General features: G+C 41.5%; 1 protein-coding gene across 1 annotated transcript in view; it reads right to left on the reverse strand.

The window, feature by feature from the left end:
* Window positions 1–22,483, reverse strand: part of BLMH (bleomycin hydrolase) — a 593,976-nt gene that overhangs the window by 486,726 nt on the left and 84,767 nt on the right. Inside the window, exon 4 of the mRNA XM_044054476.1 lies at window positions 2,703–2,844. Within this exon, the coding sequence (XP_043910411.1) occupies window positions 2,703–2,844 (142 nt within the window). The remainder of the gene's footprint in view (window positions 1–2,702; window positions 2,845–22,483) is intronic.

The following is a 22,483-nucleotide window of genomic DNA, read 5'->3' on the forward strand; positions in this document are numbered from 1 at the left end:
CATGGGAAGAAGTTGCTGGAGGGTCAGCATTTTGAATTTTGGAACAATGAGGTATGTGTTCAGTGCGGACAAGTCGAGAATAGGTCTCCAATGATTTTCTTTTCTTGGTACAAGGAAAAGCCTGGAGTAAAATCCTTGGCCTTGTTCCATAGGCGGTACCTTTCCTATAGCTCTCATCCTTAGTAAGTTGTTGATTTGTGTTAGAGCGTCTGTTTTTTGGCTTGGTGGTAGGTTTGGCATTCCTCTCTTTTTTGGTAGAGTGTGGAAGTGAAACCTGTAGCCCTTGTCTATTGTTTTAAAGTCCATTTGTCTCCTGTAATGTAATGCCAGTTGTCGGAAAATAAGGCTAGCTTTCCGCCCAAGGGTGCTTCCAGTTGTTCCCTGGTAGGCGGAAGCAGAGCCAAGTCATTGTATCTGCCCTGTGGAAGTGGTTGTAGTTGAATCTGTGGCAGTACTTCTCTGGTTGGTAGGTTGCCACTGACGTCCCCTGTAGGCACCCCTAGATTGACCTCTGCCTCTTGGGCGTCTATTTCTGCCTCTCTGTACTCTGGAATTGTCTGGAAAGGACCAATTCTTCGAAGGCCAATTTCTGCTAAACCTCGGAGGTTGGACCTGTAAGAAATCCTTGACTGTTTGGACAGATTTTGCTTTTTCTTCCACCTTCTTTAGAGCCTCCTGTGCAGGGGAGCCAAACAAACTTTGTTTCTCCATGGGAGCATCCAGGAGTTTTGACTTAACATGGTCTGGCAATGATTGTTCTTTTAACCAGGCATGCCTTCGAATCACTGTTCCAGTCATAGCTGATCTAAAGGAAGCCTCCAGTGCATCATAGCCACATTTTAAGAAATGATTACTGACCTGCTGAGAGTTATGTACCAAATCCTGAAGGGACTTGCGGTCTATAGGTTCAGGAGAGGACAGTTTTTTATTTAGCTGGTCTAACAAAAATTCCTGGTACTGAATCATGTGAAACTGACAGTTTTAAGGCCCTGGCCGAAAGAGTAGCAGAAGTATAAACCTTTTTACCCCATCTCTCTAATGCTCTAGATTCCCTTTCAGAGGGAAGAGGGTTTTTGGCAGAGGCAGCTGCCACACCTTTAGGGCCCTGTGAAATGGTTTCAGGGTCTGCCTTATACAAATGGTAGTGTGTGTCCGGGACCCTGTAATATCTGTCAGGCTTGGCAGGGGCCGGAGGAAGAGAATCATGGGCAGTACAGGCATCATTATATGCATCATCAACAACTGTTAGTACTGAAGGAATGGCTAAAGGCCTATGCTGTGGTAAGTGTAAAAGTCCTTAGCCTTTTCCTTGAATCTGAAAAATCCTGGCCCTGCCATTGGAAGTGTTCCCTCATAGCATGTAAGGTTTCCCCAAAAGAAAATTCTTCAGGAGGAGACGCAGAAGGAATGGAGTCTTCTGCATCAGAATCCTCATAAGGAGAATATGGGCCTTCCTGATGGTCTGAAATGTCTGAGTCATCCGAGGAATAGTCTGTAGAGACAGGTTCCGGGGGTTCCGTCCTGGGCCTCTTATCTGGAGGAGGCTGAGAGGCCCTGTCTGGGTGAGGTTGGGATCCCCTGATCAAAGAAATGAGATCCTCAGCCAGGCTGAGTATTTGGGAACTAGAGGTAGGCCTATGTGAGGGAGTTTTAGCGGGTAAGACCTTAGAAGATTTAGCTGCTTTAGCCCTGGAAAAAGCCTTGATAGACATAGAAGCAGGGGGTCTAGCAGCCCCACGTGCAGGGGTAGATATGTCTAAAGGAATAGTGTCTGACAAATCCTGGGTGCCTGCTTCTGTAGCAGTAAATTCGGTAGCAGATTCAGCCAAGGTCTGTGAGGACTCGGCTATCGGAGGCATGCTTTCGGCCGAAGGAAGAACCGAGGACTCGGTTTCAGCCGAAACCGAGACACTCGCGGTTGGCCTAACCGTGGTTTCAGCCGAAACCGCGGACCGCGAATGTCGGTCCTTTTCCTTGCGCTTTTTAGCTAATTGTGTAGTCGGAGTCTCCGACGGCATTTTGTATGCAAAAGCGGGACCAAAAAACTCCTCTGCAAACTCCGACCGACGTCTAAGCGTCCGTCGGTTGAAGGAAGCACAGGCTAGACAAGCTGATACGTCGTGGTCTGGGCCTAAGCAAGGAAGGCAGTAAGAGTGGAAATCCTTATGAGGTATTTGTTTCCCACAAGTTAAACAATTATTTACTTTGTCTGACATCGGCTGAGGCAAGAAAGAGTCCCCAACGGGGTACTTAGCTTTCTAGAAGTCTTCGGTAATAGGAATCTCTGGATCTGACCGACCGGCACTTGCGAACAGCTTCTGCTTCGGGCACCACGCGGCAAGAAAGACTGAGGAAAATGGCGTCGGCTGATGCCGTTATACCCCAGCAGCGGTGACGTCGGGTGAAGTGCGACATCAGCCGAGTCCAGACCCAGACTTTGGAATCCGGCCGACCGAGGGGCTGCCTGAGGCAGGACAACCCATATGTTAGGACTGCAGATGCATCCTTGAAGGACATCAGATGTATTACAAAACCTGCAATATGGCCATGGTTGTGCTTGAAAGGATACCATAATAATAAAGTCCACTAAGGGAGCAAGCAAACAAATGGTGGGTGATTTAATACTTTGATTTCAGCAGAAATCTTTAATCCATCTTTCGTGAATTGCTTAAGGGTTGGACATCACTTTCTCTATAACATACCGATAAGGTTCACCAACATGTCCCACTGGCCTCCATCATTTGTTGGGTTTGACAGCAGAAATTGTACCAGTCTGCCATCTGCAGGCTCCTTTTTCTGTGCTGTCTCCACAAAAGCATGAAGGAGAAAGTAGCAGCGCTCGATCTGTAACAGAAAAAAAATACAAAAGGCTTAGCAAGATCTCTTCTTCTTTCCCTCACCTGTTGTCACCACAGTAATCATCAATCATATTGAAAACAACTGTAGAATTTCCATCTCTTCCGCAGAAGATGCCCATCTACAGACTTGCGTGTTTGTTGGGGATTGGGGTGATGAGGCAACTATGGATGACAATATCATAAGTACTTATTCTACCTCTCAGCATAAGGAATACTTCACAAAACAGATTTTTTTTTAAGTGTCCAAACAGTAAGAGCACATTAGTGGATTGTGAAGGTGCATGCTGCTTTTTCCAACTAACAATGAGATGATTATGGAAAATAGAGGGACACCATTACTGTTACAAAGTGTGTTTGCAAGAGTCTTTGTGTAATTTCCAAAAAATTAGCCAGCATAACAAAGGCTTCTTTAGTAAACTAACCACAGTAATCAAACCACATATTCTGAGACTGAAAACCTTTTGCTCATCCACAAACATAGAAACAGCACCCCTTAAATCAGAAAACAACACTCACCTTCAGCTGAAGTGAAATAGCAGGGTAAGCTACCTAGACAGACAAGGGCTAATTCAAGATACCACCCTAGGAAGAAATTTTCTGTTAGCTTTATTCACTTATTTGCCCCTGTCCAGAGCTATGCAATTTGCATCCGTGCACTGAATCCAGTGATGTGGCTTTCCACATACCTGAAGTCTCCAGTCTCCACATATTCAAAAAGAATCTTGCAAAAACAAGAAAACAGTCAAAATCCAAAACAAATTCTGTGATAACTATAAACTGGAAAGCATAAATGAAGAAAAATAATAATTTTATTAAAACACTCAACTATGTACAAATACAATAAAATGTATGTAGTATAATAATGCATTCACTTTTGAACAGTTTGTTATACATGTGATCAATTAAATAAATTAATTTTTACCAATTGTCTTGACTTATTTTTAAACATAAGTAATTCTTGTTGACTACATTAAATGTTATTTTATGCAAATATAGCCCCAACTAAACCAAGCTTCTCGAGCAATATTCAACTGAAAATTAAACTGGCTTTGCCATATGAAGTCATTGTACAGTAACTACTTTCTAAAATATCCTCCTTATATTCTTTTAAACAATCTGCATCTTACAAAAACTTTAACTTCATGTTCACATAATAAGTTTGATTCAATAGTTTCATCTTCATATAAATGTTCTCTGATCCCAAAACAAACCAGTCATTCCATCTTGTCTACAGAAAAACATCTGTAGCAGCTGCATGGTGATTAAACAAAGCGACAGTTTAACAGACTGCTTTGTCATACCAAATACAGCAATGAAGAGATAAGCAAGTATCCCAAACATCATTGTTTCTGTCATGTCTTTGCTCTAAAATTTCCTTTACATTTTTTTTTTTTGTATATTTTGCAAGTAAACGTTGGATAAACCAGCTATTTTACAACTAATTTGCTGATATGACAATAAAATATCCCAACTGTTTTTTTTATAACTATCTCAACTTTTTCACTACAGTTGTGCAATATAAAATGTACCTTTAAATAAACTTGGACTTGTACTAGAAACCTGCCAGAGTGAACCACAGTATTTATCATTGTCAGTCTACAAGGAATAAATCATCCGCGGTGGTGCAGCGGTAGCGTTGTTGCCTCACAGCAAGAGGTTCTCCCGTTAGATTCTCGGCTGAAGTGCGGGGAGTGCCTTCTGTGTGGAGTCTGCATGTCCTCCTCGCGGTTGGGTGGGCATTCGAAAGACATGCGTAAATGGGCGTGCCTTCGTTGAAGGTTGAATGTCGAACTGGCACCTCGGCGTTCGTGAAAATCTACTGCCAATCATTAGCGGACCAGAGTTCCGCTGTGGCGACCCCTAACCGGGAAAAGCCGAAAGACAACAACAACAGTCTACAAGGAATGAAGTCACTGCTGTATATTCTTACATTAGTCAGAAAGTACAGTTTTGTACCTACCATAAATGTAGATGTTCGAGTGCTCATACAGCTGCAGTCATTACAGATGGGTTATCCTGCCGTCAGGCGGGTCCTCGGTCGGCCGAATTCCAAAGTCTAGGTCCGGCATCGGTTGTCGTCACTTCTTCCCTGACGTCAGTGCGGCAGGGGTATAAAAGAGGCAGCCAACACCATTTTCTTCAGTTTTTCTTGCCCCAGATGTCAGGTGCCCCCAGAAGGAAGGCAAAACATAATATTATGCAAACATGCAATATAGATAAATCAAAAACAGTAGTTGCAAGCAAATACACCATAAAAGAATACCCCAAATAGGTTGTATGATAAAGGTGTTTGTCCTAAGGCCTGTCCTAAGAGGGGATGAAGGGAGGGTAACCTGGACTGCAGCTGTATGAGCACACGAACATCTACATTTATGGTAGGTACAAAACTGTACTATGTTCGTCGTGCATACAGCTGCAGTCATTACAGATGGGTAGAATCCCAAAGCTAAGTAAGGGTGGTACGTACTAAGTGGAACTAGGAGGGGCGAGGATGCCCTGCAGGACTGCTGTGGCAAAGCCCACTCTAGATTTAGAGTATAGTGGAAGGTGGTAGTGCTTGGAGAAAGTGTGCACCGAACTCCAAGTAGCTGCTTCCAAAATGTCCTTGGTAGGGACCCCCCTGAGGAAAGCTGCAGAGGTAGCTGTAGCCCTGGTGGAGTGGGATCTGATGTATACAGGCACAGATTTTCCATGAAATGAATAACAAAAGCATATGCAGTGGGCTATCTATTTTGAAATTGTCTGTTTGGAAATAGCCTTTCCTTGAGCACCTGTAGCAAAGGACACAAAGAGCTGCTCAGATTTCCCGAATGACTTTGTTCTGTCCAAGTAATAATGAAGTTGTCTGTGAATGTCCAAGGAATGTAGTAGTCTCTCCCCTTTGTTCTGTGGATTTGGATAAAAGGTAGGTAAATGAATAGTCTGATTCAAAGCTACACTGGATACTACCTTTGGCATGAAGGTAGGGTTGGTTCGTAAGGAAACTCTGTCCTGATGGAAAATGATGAATGGTTGCACAGCCATGAGGGCCTGTAGTTCCAAAACCCTGCGTGCTGAGGTAATAGCCAGAAGGAAGGCTGTTTTCCACGACAAGTATTGTAGCTCTGTTAAAGAAGCCGGCTCAAAGGGAGGCAGGGTCAGCTTTTCCAATACGAAGTTGAGGTCCCAAGCTGGGACTGGTGGTTTCCGTGGGGGTTTTATATTTTTTGCCCCTCTGAGAAACTGCCTTAATAGAGGATGTGAGAATAAAAGAGGATCTGTATTGTATTGTGCAGAAATGGCTGAAGCGTGGATCTTGATGGAGGAGAAGGAAAGGCCACTGTTTAACATCTCAGCTAGGTACTGTAAAATTTGAGGTATATTTATTACCCAAGGATTCTGGCCCTTTTCTTGATTCCAGGAACAAAACTGTTTCCATTTGGCGGAGTAAACTTTTCTAGTAGAGGGTCTTCTGGCCTCCAAGATGACATCCTGCACCTCCTTGGAGAGGAGAGTCTGTTTGGAAATTAAGGTATTCTCCATGCAGCTAGATTTAGGGTTTTGAGCTGGCTGTGAAGGGTTTTGTAATTGTGCTGGGACAACAGAAGAGGAACTAGAGGTAGGATCCATGGTGGTGAGTGTGTCAGGCTCTTTAGGAGAGGATACCAGTGCTGTCGTGGCCAGTCTGGAGCAATGAGAATCATTTGTGGCCTCTCTGCTCTGGCTTTTAATAGAACTTTGGTCAGTAGAGGAAGAGGCGGGAAGGCATAGACTGCCAATGTTGTCCAAATGAAAGAGAGTGCGTCCACTTTCCAGGCCTGTGGATGATAGGTCCTTGAACAAAATTTTTCCAACTGGTGATTTCTGTGGGTAGCAAATAGATCTATGTCTGGCTGTCCCCATGCCTGAGTAATCTTTGAGAAGACTTGAGGATGCAACTTCCATTCGTGTGGGTCTGTCATATTTCTGCTTAAGTTGTCTGCCAGTGTGTTTTCCTTCCCTGGCAGGAATTGTGCCTGTAGTTGAATTTGTAATTCCAGTGCTGTGTTTCACAGGGTCATGGCTTGCCTGCACAGGGGGTATGAATGAGTTCCCCCCGTTTGTTTATGTACCACATGACTGTGGTGTTGTCTGTCCTTATCAATAGCTGGCCTGGATGCAGTAGGTCTTTGAAGGTCATAAGAGCATTTTGCATGGCTAGCATCTCCTTTTGGTTGATGTGTAGGTGCCTCTCTTTTTTGGGACCATTTTCCCTGAATGCACTGATCTTCCATGTGTGCTCCCCAGGCATAGTCTGAGGCGTCCATTGTGATGGTTTGAGTTGCTTGAGGTAAACAGAAAGGGAGACCTGTGTTTCTTTGGCATGCTTGAGCCCACCACAAAACCCACCACAAAAATTCCTTTTGAAGGCATGGAATGAGTGGTATAATTGTTTCCAAGCTGTGGCTGTGTTGAGACCATAAGTTTTTTAGGTACCATTGTAGTTTCCTCATATGCAGCTTTGCACATGGTATTAGTAGGATGCAAGATGCCATGAATCCCAGAGCCTGCAGGACTTTCCTTGCAGTTAGTCTGGTGAAAGTTGCCATTTTGTTGAAGTATTGAGACAGTTGCCCTTGTTTGTCTGGCGTGAGGTAGGCCATCTGGGTGGTTGTAGCTAAGCTGGCACCCAGGAAAATTATCTGTTGAGAAGGTATTAGTTTTGATTTCTTTTTGTTCACTGTGTATCCCAGGTAGTTTAACAGTTTTATTACAAACGCCAGATGCTGCAATAGAATGTCCTTGCTGTCCACTTGGATCAGGCAGTCGTCCAGATATGGGTAGATTTGTATTCCTTGTTGTCTGCAGAAGGCAATTACTGATGCCAGGCATTTCGTAAACACTCTGGGCGCAGTAGATAAGCCAAAGGGCAACGCAGAGAATTGGTAATGGGTTGAACCTGCAAGAAATCTGAGGTATCTTCTGCAATCTTGTCTGATTGGACCTCAAGGAGGCATACCTGCATGTCCCTATGTTACCAGCCAAGTCTCCTTGCCCAGCATGGGAAGAAGCTGCTGTAATGTGAGCATCTTGAATTTTGGCACCTGTAGAAAGGTGTTTAGGATGGATAGGTCTAAGATGGGTCTCCAATCTTTGTCCTTCCTTGGTACCAGGAATAATCTGGAATAAAAACCATGACCTTGTTCTTTTGCAGGTACCTCTTGAATCACTCTCATATCCATGAGTGCAGAAATTTGTCTTTGTGCCTCTGCCCTTTGATTTTGTGGCAGGTTTGGCAAGCCTCTCATTTTTGGAAGGGTGTGAAAGTGGAACCTGTAGCCTCTGTCTATAATGTCCAGAATCCATTTGTCTTTTGTAACAATGTGCCAGTTTTTTGAAAATAATGCCAGTTTTCCGCCCAAAAGTGCTGCCATCATAGTTTTGCTTGGCAGGCATAGGGTGAAGTCATTGTGTCCGTTTTCTAAATGACTGTGATCTATCTTCTCCACCTCTTGGGGTTGGTGCTTGCCACTGTCTACCTCTGTAAGATCCTTGAGGTTGTCCTCTACCCCTTGGGCGTCTGTATCTGCCCCTTTGAGGTCTGTCTGTGGCTGAAAAGGACCAATTTTTTGAAGGCCAATTTCTGCTGAAGCGTGCAGGTTGCACCTGCAAGAAATCTTTCACTGTTTGCATAGATTTCGCTTTTTCCTCCATTTTCTTTAGTACCTCCTCAGCTTTAACACCAAACAATACATCTTTTTGAAGTGGTGCATCTAATAACTTTGCTTTGACATGATTTGGTAAGGTTTGCTCTTTGAGCCAAGCATGTCTACGTATGACAGACCCCGTGACAGCAGCTCTGCATGAGGCCTCTAAAGCATCAAAACCACACTGCAAGGTATGTTTACCCACTTGCTCTGCTCCATGCAACAAATCCTGCAACTCTTTCAAATCTGGTTGTTCTGTTTGTGTCATTTTGCTTTTCAGCTGAGATAACAAAAACTGTTGGTACTTTAACATATGAAATTGACAGTTTAATGCCCTCATGGTTAAAGTGGCAGATGTATACACCTTTTTCCCCCACCTTTCTAATGCTCTGGAATCTCTCTCTGAAGGTAAAGGGTTTTTAGCAGTAGAGGCCTTTATTCCCTTGGGACCCTGTGAAATAGTTTCTGGGTCAGCAGTATGGCTTTTATAAAGGAACTGGTGAGAATCAGGGACCCGGTAATACCTGTCTGGTTTAACAGGGGCTGGAGGTAAAGAATCTGGATTAAGACTGGCTTCTGCGTACACATCAGCCAAAATATCTAGAACAGGAGGGATAGCCAGGGGCCTATGCTGGGGGAGCAGTAGAAATTCCTGAGCCTTTTCTTGGAATCTGAGTAATCTTGGCCTTCCCAGTGAAAGTGCTCCCTCAATGTATGCAGGGTTTCCCCAAAAGAGTAGTCCTCGGGGGGGATACCGAGGGAATAGACTCCTCAGAATGGTCTGAGGTAATAGAAGCCTGGTCTGAGGAAGGGTAGTCTTCCTCCAATCTGAGTCTTTTGTCAGAGGGGGGTTGAGAACCCCTGATGAGAGTTATCAAATCCTCAGCCATTTTAAGCATCTGTTTTTTAGGCATGGGGCCTTGACAAGAGGTCTGAGGACCCTGTTTTTTTAGTTTTCATGGCAGCTTTAGATTTAGTGAAAGATTTAATAGAGAAGGTGGAAGGCCTGAAGACGCCTTCAGAAATGGCAGGCCTCACTAAATTTTCAGTTTCCCCGCCAAGAGTGGTGTCGGGATCTGCAGTGGGAATGGAGACCGAGGAGCCTGCGACCTCGGGTACTGAAGTCACCGGTAAAATTGTTTCATCGGTAGTCAGGGGCTGCGTAGGCACCTCGCTGAGAACCGGAGAACCGGTAGTCGGCCTAAGCGTGATCTCAGTACTCGGTGCAGACCTCTGATGTCGGTCCTTGTCTTTGCGTCTTTTGCTTAAAACTGGCATCGGTGTATCCGACGACATGATATAATTAAATTTTTTGCCAAAATAATGAAGGGCGAACTCCACCCGGCGCTTAATAGTGCGCTTGTTGAACCTAGCACAAAAACTGCAGGCCAAGACATCGTGGTCTGGCCCTAAGCAAGGTATACAGAAAGAGTGAAAATCCTTATGCGGTATTTGCTTCCCACAAGAAATGCAATTATTAACTTTGTCTGACATCGGTCTGAGGCAAGAAAAGTTTCCCCAATGGGGTACTTAGCTTTAAAGAAGACTTCGGCTGAAATACTTTTGTAAATCTCAGGAGCTGGCTGACCAGCACTTGCGAACTGCTTCTGCTTCAGGCACCGCGTGGCAAGAAAGACTGGGGAAAATGGCGTCGGCTGCCTCTTTTATACCCCTGCCGCACTGACGTCAGGGAAGAAGCGACGACAACCGACGCTGGACCTAGACTTTGGAATTCGGCCAACCGAGGACCCGCCTGACGGCAGGATAACCCATCTGTAATGACTGCAGTTGTATGCGCGATGGAACATCTAATCCATTCATTATGAAGTCTGAAAGATAACACTTTGAAAACCCATCCATTAAATTTAAACAAAAGCTACTTCTTCAGCATCAAATTTACGTTTCTCCCTTCGGGATGTGGTATTTAAAATGGTGACTATTTTTACAATAAAACACATTAACGGAGGACGCTGGTTTTCAAAAGAGACAACTTATTATAACCTCAGAATTACTATCTCTATTTAGAACATGAGGAAAGTTTATATTACTAGAGCTACTACATTAATTTTCATGGGTAAACCTCTTTTAACAAATTTATAACAGAATATGCAAAGACTGTGGCATCAAATATGAAAAGCAAACCGTTATCAATAAAGCATTGAAAATAATTGATCTTACCAAAAAAATTCTAGAACCAAATTAAATTAGATTTTCCTAGAACTTCAAAATATATAAACATAAGATGGAGCCAGTGGTGTCCCTAGTGGCATTTCCTTTTATTTACAGAAAATATTTATCCTCAAATAGAAAACATACTGACTTAAAAGGATAAACTCTGCCAGAGTTACCCTTTAAGTAACTCATAAACATTGCTGTAGTGTTGCTGACAGGGAGGAGAGTGGATCTGCTACATTAAAATGTACTGCTGGATCACTATGGCAGGCCAGTGTTGGGGACTGTAATTGTTTAAAGTAACATATCAGAGTTGAAAGTAACTGTCATCATGATGTTGTGATGTTTAAAACTGGGAAGCCTGTCAGATCTACTTGAACATTCGTCTTTGACTGCATGATCTGTGGTAGCAGAGAAGTACACTGGGCAGTTTGGAACACTAGCCTGGGAAGCATAAAAATAGCCACTACATAACTTACTGTCTTTTATTACTGCCCAAGTTTGTTATTAAGAGGAAAGAAAAGTCCAGCAGTGATTCATTCATGTCTCCTTGACCTATATATAAACAGGGTCTATATCATATGAGCGAATCGCACAAATTGCGAACGCTCATAATATCGAATGCACCGGACCTCGAACTTCCTATTGTGGGGGGCTGCGCCCCCACACACCCCGCTAAATATATATTCCAACTCCGAGATCGCACTACAGTGAGGAAAGGGCAAATATCCCATTCTTCACTGTACCGCAACCTCAGAAAAAGCACTTCGAGGTCCGGTACATTCGATATTATGAGCGTTCGCAATTTATGTGATTTGCTCATATGATAGAGGCCCATATAGACAGACAGACAGAGATATCTAGAAACAGTATGAACAGTAATACTTTTGAGCATGTGCTCATATAAAAAAGCTTCAAGACTGTTTAGATATTATAGAATACGGTGAAACAATAACCAGATAGTATTGATGACACCAGACTTGTACTGCACTATGGTAAAAACACTATTAAGTAGAAAGAAATGCATTTTGGGACTTTTAGAGCTGAATCACACACAAAAATAAATAAATAAACTGAAATAATATAGAACAATAAAGACCTTAGAGCTTTTATTAACTATAATTTATATTTTAGGTTGATGCTACAGTAGCAAGTTCTAAAGTACTTTTATTATGGGCTTGATTTTTAAAACAATAGCAACTAAAACTCCCACCATATTAATAGGAATCTACATCTTGTATTATGCAAATTACTGTTATATTCTGCTCATATTCTAAGGTAGATTTATAAATGCTTGAGAATGTGCAGAGGAAGTTCACCAGAATTCCTTCCAGAAAAGAGATGATCTGTTCTGAATGTCTGCATCCTCTTGGTCTATATTCTGCAATGTACAGATATACAAGAGGTACAGTACATCTTGACTGTAAGGCTATTACTGATCCTGTTTTAAATATATTATCAGGATTTGAGTTATTTGATATGAAGGACTACTATTTGGGAATTACAACTGTTCATAGGTTGGTACTAGGCTATCGGCCCTAGGGCCTATACAAGCCTAGCCATAACAATTCCTTGGCTATTTCTTCCCACAGTATTTACTTCCCTGGACTCCTGTCTAGCAGGGCGACTGACGTGACCCCTGGGGTGAACTTCCCATCTCCCATCCAATCGTCAAGGTTCCTTTTGAAGAGGGCCAAAGAGGCGCTCTGCTTGACATGTATGGGCAGTCTATTCCAGAGTCTGGGGAGTCTCTGGGTAAAGAACCTATCCCTCCAGCATGTTTTGTTTATTGTGATGACAAGGTTTAGATCCCTGAAGTGTGTGACTCTGAGGGATTGGGATTTCTTTAAGTGTAGCATGTCCAACAGCTCTGGGTTTGACATGGCCTTGTATGTTAAGCAGAGATCGCCTCTGAGTAGATGATATGCGACACAGTATAGCTGGAGTTTTTTTCGATGGTCAGCATAGGGCATCTGCTTTAGGCCTGTGATTCTTTTAGTGAGGTATTTCTGGAGCCTTCTTCTCATCTGTCAGTTACCAAGACCACCCAGAGGAGGAGTAGATTAATTTTAATTTCATTTGCCAGTTCAGAGTTCAAAATCCTTGTAACTCTTAAAAACACAGCTGGATCTGTGGGGTGCACCTGAGGTTTCCTCAGCCAATGTATTGGGGACTATGTGCTACTAGGTCTGAATACAGTACATCCAGAAACTACTAAGTCTTAACCATACAATCAAGAAATTCTTTGGCTTTGGCAAAGCATTATGTTCTTTAAAACTTTTACACTTATTTCTTCTTTTTCTTTTTCTCAGTTAATCAGTATTTGCATTTAGCAGGCAATGGAGATGATACCAATTGAGCATGTTTACCAATCACAACGTATGGTGAGGTATCAGCCATATAAAACTATTTAATTAAAATGGTGCAGTATTGATCATACAATAAAGTAATTACAGGCTGAATAAGCAATGTAAAAATAAAGTATTAACATGTGAAGTTAAACTACAAAACTGTAGTACATAAAAGATATATTCTGATGGTCTCATTTCAAGAATTGTGTATTCTGAAATGACATTTGACTAGATCTACCAAGCTTGTATATAAAGTATAACTGTGGTAATTAACCATATGTAATTGTGAGTATTGGTTTGAATTGAAATATTACAGTATTAATTATATGATGAAACAATTTTACAGACTGAATTAATAGTACTGAAGATGGTGGAATATTGCTCTTGAAATGACAAAACTATATATAAATTGGTGTTACACAACTTAAATACAAGTTATTTGCTCTTCCTTTTTATGAAGACTGAATATACTAAAAGGATGCTTGACTGGAACTGTAGAAATAATGCACACGGTGACAAAAGTGATACATGTAACTCTTTAAGTATATTTCCTGTATCTGTTTATAGACATACTGGAATCCCTTGCAGCATTTTATTTTTAAGAAGCAAACGATCAATAGCATTGGTCATACGATAATGAAATTACAGACTGAATAAGAAATGCAAAAATGGAGTATTATGCACACAAAACTGATAAAACTACAAGGTCAATTCTATTATTCTCCTTTCAGGAGGACTGCGTATTATCTGTAGTAATGAATTTCATCACCAAAAAGCAGATCAGACATTTCAATTATGGCAGCAGCTAGACCTAGCAGAAACTAGGAATGCATACAGACTGCTGTAATACTTTGGATCATCGCTAAGAAGACTAATTTTATACAATCTTAATTGAAAAATGTGCATTGCTGGGAGCCAACAGCAACAAATTCTTACTGCCACAGTGAAGAAGCTGTGGCAAGATGCTAAACTGGGAATCATAACTGGGACTACGATGTACTATACTGGATATCAGAACAAAATTATAAACAACAAATGAAAGTATTAAATTTTTATAATTAGCACAGTTCAACAAAACTATACAATACTGAATTAGCAACAAGTGATAATCTTTCAAGCTTTACAGAATTAGTCAGGGCCCTGTAACACTTAGGTGATTAACAGTAATAAAACACAGTAAAACAATATTTTAAATGACATCTTATTAACAAAACAGACTACAGAGAAATTAAAGTTTGGTGTTAACCATAATGATAGATATGTGTGTTTGTGGCTCATCCTCCTCTACCAACAGGACTGCAACTTCAACTAGACATCAATCTAACGTTAAACAGGGTTCATCTCCTCCTCTTTATCCATAATCCCTTGCTTTTCACCTTTATCTCCAAGTCACAGTAGGTTGCAAGAACATTCACAAAAATGAAAGTTATGTATTCACCTTAACAATAGATCTGTGATGTCTACTTCTATCTTTCCCTCAACGAATGGGTCTCGGATCCGATGTCGGATCTAGCTTTGGACACTTTCATGCTCTGGATCTGGTGCTTGGGCTCCTCCCCTTACCCAAAATTCTTATGTAGAGAGGAAGTTACCTCAGATCGAGTTTACCCACAAAAATAGGAAAGAAAAACGAATACAGTAAAGAACAGAGAAACCATATGACATCAGCAAAAAGAGTTGCAAAACAACCTCCAGGAGCCAAGGCTAAGCCAGCTAGGTTTGGCAAAGTGTGATACTTCTGAACAAAATATAAACCAAAAATAAAAAATAAAATAAAATAAAAAATGGAAGGGGGATGGAGGGTGGAGGGGGTGAGGAATGACAAAATTGTTATGGGGAGTACAAACTTTTGTATTTGATATGGCCTTCTCCATCCATTCCTCAACAAATAGGACAGAGTCCCCAGCTACGTTAGGACTTGGTTGGCCTCATGGAATTATATTCCAGAGCACCACTGAACCAAAGAAGGCTTTAGATCTGGATTGTATGTCCAGTTTGTAATGTGAAATGAAAGTATGATCCTTTGACCAGGTAGCCACAGCACAAATGTCACCAACTGGCATTACCAGAAAAACAGGTTGTACAGGAAGCTACTGATGTAGTGGAATGAGCTCTTGGAATTGTGAGCAAAGATGAGCCTCTTTCTTTGTAGATATCAAACATACACTGAGTGAGCCAGTGTGAAAGGGAGACTTTAGATATTTGTTAGCCCAGCTTAGCAACTGAAAATAAAATAAATAATTGGCCTGATTTTCTGAAAGGTTTTGTTTGATGCAGGTAAAACGTAACTGCCTATCAACATCTAGGAGATGGAATGTACATTCACCTTTCTTAGAAAAATTTAGAAAGAACACTGAAAGATTTATGGACTGAATAATGGAAGCTTTAGAAGTCACCTTTGGGGAAAAAGGAGGACTTAGCCTTTAGAGACACTCTGTCCTTATGAAAAATCAAGTAAGAAGTTTGGAGGACAAGGCATGAAGTTCAGATGTTCTTCTGGCAGAGGTGATCGCAACCAACAATAAAGTCTTTCACGACAAAAATTTTAGAACTTTAGCAGTAGGTTCAAATGGGGATAAGTTAAAGCTTGCAACAAAACAGTGATGTCTGAAAGAGGAACTGGATTTCTGCGTCGGGAATAATAGGAAAGTTCCTCCAAGAAAAGCACTGGACAATCTGAGAGAAGCTATGTATGTACAAAGTTTGCCAACATGAAAAGAAGATACAGCAGTTAAGTGTACTTTAACGGACGAATAGCTAGCCTCATTTTGAAAAAGTTGAGCGAGAAAGACAAAGATTGCTGGAAGGGGAACTGAGAACGGATCAATATTTTTTTTTCAAATGCCCAAATTGAAAATCATTTCCATTTGGTTTTGTAAATTTTTTGGTAGAAGATTTTTGGGAAGATGAAAGGATGTGAACTGAGGAAGAAAACCTGAACTGTCTTACCATCATTGGAATTCCAGAAACCATGCAGTCAGCTTGAGTAACTGAATGTTCAGGTGAGATGACCCTGAAGGATGAGGAAGATCTGGGTCAGAGCCCAGCACCCAATAAGGGCAAACTATACGAGTCCAGATGAAGCAAAACACTTGTCAAGGCCAACAAGGAACTACAAGGATAACTGTGGACTTCATCACACTTGCATTCTGTAAAAACTTTGGAATCACGGGCATTGGAGGAAAGGCATAATGGAGTGTGGGGGAGCAACAATACATCACAGCAACGCTTGGTGACTCTCCCTGATGGGGAATTAGAGCAAAGAACTTGCTGCATTTGGTGTTGTGAGGAAAGCAAAGAAGTCACAACAAGGTCAGCCACAGTGGCTGAAAATCTGTGCCATTATAATTGAGTTGAAGGACTACTCATGAGGGAGTACAATCGACCTGCTCAACCTGTCGGCTAGAATATTGGATTTCCCCAAAATATGCATTGCTACCATACAGCGGCAAGAAGATATCACCCACTGACACACTCTAAACACAAAGGATACGATTTGTTTCCTGCCTGTTTATTGATGTACTGAACTACTGTCATGTTGTCTGTCTTGATAGATATCACACAGAAAGGGAGAGAGTCCTCCTGAAAGGCCTGTGACACTAGAAGTGCTCTAATTTCCAGAACACTGACATATAGACTGGCTTCTATTTGAGACCATGGGACTTGTGCAGTCTTTCCTAGTAATGGGAAGCATCTGTGGTCACAGTGACTTGGGGAAGTGAAAATGAAGGGTCATCCCTGTAGTATATGAGGAGACTCTAGCCACATACTGTGCGTTCTGCAAATCCTCATCAATGACACCTGAAAATACATGGGCTGTTTCCTGACTGACCACTGAACAGTCAGAGCCCACTGAAGTACTTGCATGTAGTATCTGCCTAGAGATGCAAGCATGACAGAAAATGACATTGATCCCAGAAGGTGAATAATTATTCTCATGTGTGGCTTCTGAAAGGATAAGATGTCTTGGGCTGGTGGATGGAGGGATGTGGCTCATGTGGGGAAGCTATCTGGAGTTTTGTATCTATATGTGCTCCAATAAATTTCAAAGCTTGCACTGGATGTCGTGTGGATTTAGTTAAATTTACTGTGATCCCCATATCTGTGCACAATTGGAGCATGAAGTCTCTGACTTGAAGGAGTAGATTCATAGTAAGAGTGAAGATGAGCCAACTGTCCAGATATGGGAATACTCTGATTCCCTGCAGATGTAGTTAAGCTGCCACTTCTGCCATGCATTTGATTAACACTCGGGGGGCTGTGGTGATGCCAAAGGGCAGAGCTCTGAACTGGAAATGACTGGCACCCAGCCAGAAATGGAGATACAAAAATGGACAGGCACTCCAGGAGGTATGATAAATCTCCTGAATGCATACTGTCAAACACATTCAGTTGTTCTTTCTCAGTAAAGGAAGAATGGACTGAACAGCAATCATCCAGAAATTTCATCTACTTCATGAACTTGTTCAGGTGGCTCAGGACCAAAACTGGCCTCAGGTCTCAGTTTTTTTCTTTGAAACTAAAAAATCCTTAAGTAAATTCCAGATGTCCTCTGGTCTGGTGGGACCTCCTGGAAAACTAATTCTTAGGAGCTTCCTTATTTCAGAAGGCTGCATCCCTTTGTGAGGGTGGGACTTCAGAAAGACTTTTAGAGGAAGGGAATGGAAGGGGCAATAATCCTTTGCACCCATTAGTCTTGAGTGATGGATGTCCAGGTTGCTGGGTGCAAGGGTAAGTCCTCTACTGACTGCCTCCACAGTGTGACATTCTCATAACCACTCAGGAGCAGTAAACAGGCTTTTCTGAAAAGGGTCCTCTGAAACCTTGATTTTGAGAAACACCTCTGCTCCTGGGATGATGCCCCCCCCCCCATGGGCTTCTTTCTCCAGTAGTGTCTGGTGTGAATCCCTGATATTTGTGAAACTTTTCTGGTTTCTGAAGAAAGTCGTTTGAGGGGTTGAGAATTTGATCCCCATGGTAAATAGAGATTATCCATTTTTCTCATTCCTTGAGATAGTCTCCTTAACTTTAGGACCAAACAGGGTTGCTCCATGACAGGTGCCAGTGACAAAGGACATTTTGAAATGTTCTGCAAACATATCTCCTGATGCCAACACCTGTGCAGCTGCTCTGGATGAACCATCTGTGGCACTGGAGTTAAGGCACATAGAGACACTGGATAAGGACTGAAGGGCTATCAGCTCTGAATCAACAGATTTTCTTCGATCCATAGACACAGTCTCTGGTTGAAACTTGGCAATCTCCTTGTTCAAGTCTCTTAGAAATGTGTGATGTGTGCTAAATAACTGAGTGATCTCGCCAAAAAGGTAGATGATGCATACCCATGCTTCCCAAAATGTCCAATGTACATGACAGAGGAACTTTCATCAGCAAGTTCCCCTTTTGTAGCTGCCACCACTATCATTGAATCTACTGCCTGTCCCTTGCTCCAATGAAGATGGTCTTTATGAGCAACCAAGAACTTGTCGTTTCTTTGGGAATTTTTCAGTTGTGTCCAGTTCCTTCCATGCCTGGGAAGTGATTAGGTCTATCATCTACCAGGGGGACCTCCCAAAATGTAGATGGGCCAGAACCAAAAGCTTCAAGAAAACAAAATGATTCTTACAAGGAAGGTACTTGGGAAGACCATCCTCCTTTCTGTCTGAGAAATTTAAGAATCCCTCTGAATGAGAGACATCTTCAAAAGGGGGATCGGGGGAACTTTCTCCTTCATCAAAATCAGTCGGTAGTGAGAGATTCCTAAAGGAATTTAAGTGCCTCCTTTTACACCTATGTTTCATAGGTTCTTAGTCTGTGAATTGATCAGGGGAGGATTCTGAAACAGACATGGTCTCATGTAAAAGAGCTGGTTCAAGGTTTCTGGAAACTGTCCGGACAAGAAAACAAGAGTAGGCTCTGGACCCTGTGAAATCCTGTGTAGAAGGGTTGCCTCTAAATTTGATGGAGTAGTCTTCTCCCTAAGCAAAGACAGCACTCTCTCAAAAGCCTAGGTCAACACAATCTGGCGAGCCTTGCCTTGGGAGTTGAAACACCAGAGGGTGACTCAATCCTAGATGCCGAGCAAATAGGCTCAGATGCTGCCAAAATGTCCAGCCCTGAAGCTGTAAGAGGGAGGAATGGATCCAAAGATCCTGGATCTGACCCAGCTCTGTTAGTGTGCACCAACCACACATCTCAGAGATTCAAATGGATTCAATGCAGTCAGAGCCAACCTCAAGATAATGGAGTCAATGAAGTGTGAATTCTTGTTCTGATGCATATTTACCATGGGGTAAAGTCCAATCCAAAGACTCCGATCCTAGGGAGTCAGACTAGAGAAGTATCCATTAAAGAATGGGGGAAGAAGGACCTCTCCTTGATATGACAAGTCGGTGCAGGACAGACAACCAACTAGATATGGATCCAAAGAAATCCAATTATCCTGTCCACATTTGCCTCAGTGAGACTCCTGGAAGACTTGACTGCCCTTCTAGATGATGCAGGGGAAGATGATCTAGACTGGCAGTGAGGTTGATTCTGAAGTATCAGGAAATGCAGCCTATGAGAATTACGACCAGGAGAGAACCTTGGTGGAGTACGGGAGCTGATACGTACTGGATCTGAAAGAAGCATTAGCTCCAAAGGTTTAAGAATTTTAGGATCTGGAGCCGGCGAAGGTGAATGGTCTGGGGACCTTTTCCTACAGGACTTGTCCTTGTCTTTCTGTTAGTCAAATGGCCTCTTTGCTGATGCTGGAGATGAAGAAGCAGCAGATTTTCCTGAGACAGAAGGAGGGTTATCTCCCAAGGAAGGTGGAAGTAACCCTTTCAAAATCAGCTTAATTCCTTCGTTCTGTAAAAGCCCTCTGGCTGAAAGCCTCACAAATAGAGCAGTTGGTGTCCAAGTGTGAAGGCCCCAAACAATACAGACATACTTTGTGTGCATCAGAGTTGGGGAGCTTGGGTGAACAAGTGATGTACATGTTAATAATAAACAACCGTATTCTCCTTGGAAGGCTATTGCTGAGGTGCTAGAGGTTTTATTAAATTATTTGAGTGGTGGATCCGGGTTTCTACGGTCGTTTATTATTATTTTCAATGATTTTTTGGTTGTTTTTGTGTATTTTCCATGTCCAGTGGTCCTTCACTTAATGTGCCTAAAATCCTTAGGCAGGAGCTTATGGATTCTAGTCAGAAGACTATCGATCAATCTACTATGTCCCTGGGTGAATGAACTAATGCGCGGTTAACTCAAGAGGAACAGACTACTACATCCTGGAAAAATTTTTTACAAAAAGAGCAACAAAGAAGAACCAACAATCCATTTTCCTCCATTGGTCAACGAGCAGGTAGTTCTTTATCAGCTGAAACTAAGGAAGTGTTTTGAAAACTTGGACAGATTAATGTCTAAAGAATTAGCAGTGCATTTAATCATCTCAATTTACAGAGATATCTTGAACTGAACATTACACCACGTGGCCTAACGGCTTTTAAAAATCCTGCACTACCATTTGACTTACAGGATGAGGATGATAAAAAATTCCAGGCTAGATGAGTAGCCACCACCCACTGCTGTTCAACTGAATGGATTAGTATACTGGTTGAGAGGGACAGACTTAAACAGACAAAACTGCAACCAGATATTGTGATAACATGTGAGCCCCTATCTAATATACTTGTTATAGAACGTATGGAACAGTATTTGCATGACATTCAAAATAAGTTGATAGATTTTGAAAAAGACTTGTGATATACTAAGAAATACAAATTAAATCGTGACATAAAGGATTATAGTAGCGGCTCTGCATTCACCCGGATAACCAGTAAGAAGCGATGTCAAAGAGGCATTCGGTTTGTAAACCAGGAAGAAGATCAGAGACATAATGGCGGCTCGAGTTTAGGCTCGGATGTCTCTACAGAATGGGAGAGCGAATCTGGAGAATATCTTGGGTTTCCAGCAGCTCAGGAACCACGTTATCTACATCAGACATTTCGGAAAACAAAAGGTCCAACTACATGGATAGAGAGGCTAATAGGCGAACTAGAACTGGTCCAGAATCAGGAGAAAGACAGCCATTTGAAGGACAGCCAACCGCACAACAAAGGTACAAATGAGTCAGATGGAACTGACTTTCAGACTTTATCATTTTGAGCCAAAGTCTCAAAGTTCAGTTTTGTTAATAATTGAGGAAATGAAACATATATTATTAATCAGGCTATACATTGAACGAGTCTGAATATTCTGTTTTAAATCAAGGTTTAAAATGTATTCCTACTGTCATGCCGAGGGTACACATTATTAAGAAGGATATATATTGTTTGGTAAGTAAATTACATTTAGCTTATTTTTTTTTAAATGAACAACAGAATGTTTATAATGTGGACCATGATTTGTCTTTTCATAGTGATTCCGATGACAGTTTTTATTCATGTGTTTCAGATGGGGAAGATTTTCAGGTTCCTAATGCATACTGTAAGTTAGATGCATCTAAAATTACAATACAAAAGTCAATTTATACCCCCGTTTTCACATGAAGGTATTCAGAATTTTTCAGCTATGATTAATTTTGCTTTAGAATCCTTATATACTTATTTTATGTATAATAGGCAGCATATTAAATATAACTTAACTAAGTTAGAATGGAGGGCATTGCTACAGTTGAGTAAAAATAAAGAGCTGATTATTAAACCAGCGGACAAGGGGAATAAGGTTGTAATTATGCATTTTTCACAATATGTTCAAATGTGTTTAGAACATTTAAATGATAATACTACTTACAAACAATGTACCATAAAAGAATATAACGAAGCTATTGGGAAATTTCAAAGTTTATTACAGAAGGGACAGAGATTAGGATATTTCACAACAGATGATAGACATAGAAATTTAGAACTGACAATTATGAAATAGCTAAGTTTTATTGTTGCCCAAGGTACATAAAGATATTCAGCACCCACCGTGTCGCACAATTGTGTCTGCATGTAACTATTTCCTTAATAATATGGGAATATTTTTACATATTTTCTTTTACCATATGTTACTAAACAAAGTTCTTTTTCAGATATAGTTCTGATTTTTTAGACAAGATACTTTCTTTACAATGGACGAGGGATATGTATTGGCTAACTGCTGATGTGAAAAGTTTACATATTAGGATAAACCACCAACATGGATTGGAAGCGTTAACAGCTACTTTGGGTGACAGTCCCCTTATGTATTACATAATTGAATTAGTATATTTGTTTGAAAACAATTATTTTGAATTTGATAGCCAGTTATTTCATCACTTAAAGGGCACAGCTGTGGGGGCAGCTTTTGCCCCCATGTATGCGAATATCATGATGGGACTTAGTGGAACATCTCTACCAAAGAGATTTTTATAAGAAGCATGTGGTGAAATACTATAGATATATTGATGATTTCATTTTCATTTGTA

Source organism: Protopterus annectens, chromosome 13.part0 (assembly GCF_019279795.1).
Source record: "Protopterus annectens isolate FY-2018-M chromosome 13.part0, PAN1.0, whole genome shotgun sequence".
Taxonomy (NCBI): Eukaryota; Metazoa; Chordata; order Ceratodontiformes; family Protopteridae; genus Protopterus; species Protopterus annectens.